Source organism: Seriola lalandi, unplaced genomic scaffold (assembly GCF_002814215.2).
Source record: "Seriola lalandi dorsalis isolate HSWRI2012SDOR001 ecotype SW California unplaced genomic scaffold, Sedor1 jcf7180002054577, whole genome shotgun sequence".
In the NCBI taxonomy this organism is placed as follows: Eukaryota; Metazoa; Chordata; class Actinopteri; order Carangiformes; family Carangidae; genus Seriola; species Seriola lalandi.
Genome location: NW_019525130.1, coordinates 1,525,134 through 1,530,495, shown reverse-complemented (window position 1 = coordinate 1,530,495; position 5,362 = coordinate 1,525,134). Strand labels below are relative to the sequence as shown.

The window sequence follows — 5,362 nt, the reverse complement described above, 5'->3', positions numbered from 1 at the left end:
ATTTTATCTGAGTGTCTGCGGTGGATCCATCACCCATGCTGGTTGTTTAAGTACTGTTACTTCCTCATTAGTGCAGAGGGCAACATTTTTCTGATGGAATATGACATTTGGGGCACACTGACGTCACCACTTACAATATTATTCTGTGATCAGAAACACAAGATATATTTATGTCTGCAAATCTAAAAAGAACGTGTGACTTTGCGGCCTGGGCTCATTGCCAATCTGCGTAGTAGATAGAATTGAGGAGCTGATTTACATTTCAAGGACGCTAAAGAAGAAAGTAGATATCTAACTTCTATTTGAGGAGAGTTTATGGAGACTTGTGAGCATTATTAGGGCTGCAATTAATTATTTCCATTATCAATTAATCTGCTGATCAATTAATTGGTTAATCGCCAATCAGAAAATAGCAAAGAATGCAGATTATAATTTCCCTCAGCCAAAGGTGATGTGTTCAAATTGCCTTGTTTCATTCAATCAGTGCTCTAAAACCCAAAGAACATCAGTTTACAATCACATACAACAAAGTATCAAATCCTCACATCTGAAAAGCTACAACCTGCAAAATGTAGTTGTTTATGCTTGAAAATTGATTTAAATAATCGATTATCAGAAAGTTGCAGATTTTTTTTTTAACTAAATGATTAATCATTTCAGCTCTAGATAATATTTTTTCTTTTCTTTTCCTTTTTTTTTTTTATTTTCAAAAAAGGTAAATTAGTTTTGGAAACGTTACAAAGTAACAATCAGAGCTAAACCCTACAACTAAAGAGTATCCTCACAATTCAACACACTGCAGTTTGGGCTAAATTTCCACAGCATCAAGCAGTATATTTTAATATGTTGAAAATATTTATTTTACAGTAATAAAATTGCATTTCAGTTTTAACAAAATACATCATTCTAATTACACTGTTATTACGTATCACTTAACATTGAACAGATGCCGTCCGCCAGAGTGGACATATCAAAAACTTTATGGAAAACACATGTGAAGTTAAAAAAAAAATTATGTCTAATCATGAAATGAAAATTTGAGGGAAAATGCATCTTGACTTGGTCTCTCATAATTCACGTTGTGCTGAATTGGTCGATTGAAAATATGAAAAACACAATGAAAAGAGTGAATAAGCACTTATGCTGCAAATACAGACAAACTTAATCTTTTTACGTGCACCTGATTGAGTTTCTAATCTGGAAATTTCTGAATTACAGAGTAATGCAGTAGGGAAAGGACATTTCACCATGCTGGTAAACATCATTTCAAGTTATGTAAATCCTTTCATGGAGAAGCAGTGAGTCTGAGTGCAGGGATGTTGAGGAGTATCAGTGGCTCCACTTGCACTGTTCAAAATGTTAAGGTTAAACCCCACCACCTGATTGGCTAATCCGTTCCAGGTGTCTGCTAACCACTAACATTAGCCTAGCTATGATGCTAACCGGTGCTCCAAACTTGGCAGAGCCTGGAAGAGAGCGACTCAGCGGCAGCAGCTCATGTTGTTTTTCCTGCTTGTTGCAGCTACTGGAGGTGAGTTAATGTGAAACATAGAGGTAAAACTCCTTAAGTTCAGTTAATCAGTTGTTTGTTTTTTTCAAATTAAGTTTTATCAATGTCATGAATGTTCATTAGATTTTTTGCCTTGCATCTAAAGAGTTGACCCCCTTTTACTACCTTGTTTGATCGTATCCGCAACATGAGAATATTGTAAACATAAAACAATGGCCCACACTTCATTGTTAATTTTCCAATGTCCATGTCATATAACTTGTAATTTCTCTCCCTCCCAGAGCCCAGGTGTGCCCACAGAGCGGTAGACATTGAGGACCTGCTTTGGTATGCTGGACTGCTTCTGTTGGCTTTAAGGTCTTCTCCCCTTCTTCTCACTCCCTGTGAGGAAGAACAGCGCTGGGTGTCTTCTTCATTCACTGCAACAGATCATCACAGTGATCATGTTCCCCGTCCTGACCCAGACATGCAGATGGAGGGCTGGTCCCACTCCAGCGAGGACCAATTACTGTTGCATATTTCAATAAATGTGTATTTATAATATCTGCTTCCTATGAGTTTACTTAACCTTCTCGGTATGTTAGTAATGATGAATGAAAGTTTTTAAAAGATGCCACTCTGATGCTATGTGTGCAGCGCCAAATGTGTTTATAATAGTGTAGTAGTGGTAATAATGGCAGTCATAAACAACAACAAAAATACAATAAATCAAATACATAATAATAATATTATAATATTTGAAAAAGCAAGTGATTAAAATCCTGCCATCAGTTGAGATTAACACTACAATGGCACTCCCTTTGTGTAGGTGTAAGGGGAGCTGTAGACATTAACAACAGATTTGTATGAACTATCATGGGCTGCAACGTTGTCAATGTGTATAGTTTTTGTAAAAGGAACTATATACAATTAATTATACACAAACAACTATGAAAAAGGGATTTGGATTACTGCAACACACCTCTACTGCATGGGACAAGATGTGAGTGCCAGATTTCACTCCTTTTGGGGAGCTGTAGCGATGGTCCATGGTTGCAACTATTTTCTTAGGCCTCCCAGCAGTGAGTCGGCTTCTACCCCCACACTTGACCTTTCCGCCGGCAACAGAGGTGGGATGTGCAGTTATATTTGGCCCAGCACACTTAGCGGCCCGCCGGCGGCCTTGTGCTTGCTGCAATGCTGGGCTGTTGGCAACATTGTGACCAAACATGTGCATCGCTGACAGCAGCCTGGAGGGGTTTCCCTTTAGCCTGTGAAAGGCCTTCATCATGGCTGATGCTGCTCGCTGAAACTCTTCATTGCTCTGTGCCATGGCTGAAAACTCTTTGATCATACAGTGCCACTGCTTGCTGTCTAAAATAGCTGAGGTGTGGATGTAGTCATCCTCACACTGAACCTGCAAATCATACTTCAGCACATCAAGTGCTGTGGACAGCGAGTGCCCAGCCTCAAACATCTCTGTGAGTTTCCCCAGGGCCTCACTGCGCACATCCTGGCGACACACAGTAGCATCAGCCACGTGTATGTTGTGATTGTGAATATTACAGATATCCACAAGTGTTGGATAGTTGGGTATGTGCGGATCAGTGTTTCTGGAGTGAAAAGGGAAAAAGCATCCTGTTAAACAGATACAAAAACACAGAAACACAGACATACATTCAAACAAGAATTGTTTTGGAATTTAAGTGGAGTTTGTGTGTTACACCTGCTCTGCTGACCATTGGAGACTTCAGTGCGCACAAGGGTAACTTTAAGTTTAGCAGGGCAATCTGTATTTTTGGACATCCTGCCAGCCTTTATTGTTTTCTTGGGCTTGGTGTTATGCTGGCACCGGTAGTCTGCCTATAGTATTAGGAAAAATAAGTAATAAGATAAATTTTGTCAAAATTTGAGACTGACTTTTGAACAAAACATCTTTTTCTTATCTAAGCTTTTCAGTAAGTATAAACTAAGCAGAATATATGTGGACACGAGCAGAGGTGCGCCATTGACTAAATGATACTGAATCCTTTCAGTTAGACAGCAAGCTGCTGTGATACATCTAAAAAGCACTCTCTAAAGATTAATTTGGGACAGGGAAGTTCATGATTTTTCTTGGATTTTCTCCCTACAGATGCTAAAGTGAATAATCTGGTTTCTTATGTGCATGTAAACGTAGTGTGTGACAATAAGTATAGAGTGAGTTAGGTTTAACTACATTTTGCAAACATGCAAGTGCAAGTTAAAAGTATAAAGGCAGGATTATGTTCAGTGGTAGGTTTAAAGATTTGTAACATGAGAAATGCAAATGTTGATGAAGTACTTGACTAATTTTTATAAATGTAAATTAAAAGATGGTTAAATGAAATTAGAGCAAATGTTTGTGGCAATTAAGACCTCAAAAAAATTCAAATTTAAGGCTTAATATTTATAAAACATGAATTTGACACTCTGCAGACACACTGCACAAGGAGTCACCTTTCAACTGAACATATTCAAAGTGGCTGGAAATTAAATCACTATGCAGGAATGATTTCTCAATACCAACTCTTTTGGAAAAAACAACCCACTTTGAAGATGATCCTGTGGCCTTTTGTGGGCCTGGTGTGTGCCACTCTCCATGCAACTGCCATGGACTTCAACCACACCAGAATCTCCTCCTTGGATTTAAGGGACATCCGTACTGTGGCATCAAAACCGATGTGGTCACTGCTGGACTGGCTCACAGCTTTGTACCTACATACGTGGTACTGATAATCCTTTGGTAAGAAGTCCTTCAACAAAAAAGGCAACAAGATATTTTAAAAGTATGCTGTCTTCTCTGTTGAATACTAACATTGAAGTGTTTGTTCAGGCATGTCACAGTAACTACTATGGATAATGGAACAATGTTTTACTGTCAGATGGGCCTCGGCTTAAAGCTAGAATAAAGCTTTGAAACTGAAGAATTTGAAGCAAGACATTGATGAGTGGGCTTTATCACTGGAAAACCCTTGGCACTTACCATCAATTCACTGTGTTGGTCCATATTTATGGATGGGGCGGTGCAGGGAAACCGCTCAGCAGTGCTGAGAGGTCTTTTCAGATTTCCTGATCTGTTTGACATAAGGTTAACGTTAGCTAGGACATTTGTATTCAGCTCTACATAGCATTTGGCATTAGGCTGGCCGAAACATTTAGCAATTACCTCTGCTTCCCCATAGTCGGCGCTGCACAAATAGCATCCATGTTGAAGTTATCTTGCCCTGCTAACCCATTTGACGCTGCGCATTGCACACACAGTTTACAATCACAGATTATTAAAATGTTACTAAATGTTGGTGGTGTAATCTCAACAACAGACAACTGGTTGAGTTTTGGGGTCGAGTTTTGCTTCTGCGTTTCACATTAACTTACATCCAAAAGCTACCACAAGCGGTAACAACAATGTCGGCAGCAGGAGCTGGGCTGTTATCCTCCAGTCCTGTCAATCGTAGCACCGGTTGGCCAGACTAACGTTAGCTGTTAGCAGTGCCTGGAAAGGATTAGCCTATTAGAGTCATGGTAGGGGCGGGTGTTTGCCCACCTCGGGTGGGGAAAAAAATAACACTGGAGGACACGATAATATTAATAATTGACAGAGTAAAGTGGCCAATAATAACGTGTGTGGCGTGTGACGAACTGCTACTGCATTCAGGACCCACCGTTGAAAATAAAAATTGACAACTCTGGTCTAAGTAAGTCGTTGTTCAAAATTTGTAGAATAATCAAAGTAAACTGTTGCTCATTAAAAAGTCATGCTGTGACCACAAAGTTTGATTACCACTGGATGAGACGCATTCACGTATAACAAATATAATGTAGTACAGTATAATATAAGATAATTATTTGAAT

The 5,362-nt window shown here is 39.2% G+C and overlaps 1 protein-coding gene across 2 annotated transcripts; it reads right to left on the bottom strand.

The window, feature by feature from the left end:
• Positions 1 to 834: 834 nt before the first annotated feature.
• LOC111663513 (uncharacterized) lies at positions 835 to 5,016 on the bottom strand. 2 transcript variants are annotated; one of them, XM_023417721.2, is made up of 6 exons: positions 4,886 to 5,016; positions 4,677 to 4,752; positions 4,494 to 4,584; positions 4,060 to 4,263; positions 3,216 to 3,352; positions 835 to 3,102 (listed from the first exon to the last, which is right to left on the bottom strand). In XM_023417721.2, the coding sequence occupies exons 2-6, from the start codon at positions 4,715 to 4,717 to the stop codon at positions 2,424 to 2,426; spliced, it is 1,152 nt and encodes a 383-aa protein (XP_023273489.1). In that variant the 5' UTR covers positions 4,718 to 4,752; positions 4,886 to 5,016; the 3' UTR covers positions 835 to 2,423. The 2 variants fall into 2 exon arrangements, with proteins under 2 accessions (XP_023273489.1, XP_023273490.1); XM_023417722.2 differs by having other exon boundaries at positions 835 to 1,929; positions 2,472 to 3,102; positions 4,677 to 4,995.
• Positions 5,017 to 5,362: the final 346 nt, after the last annotated feature.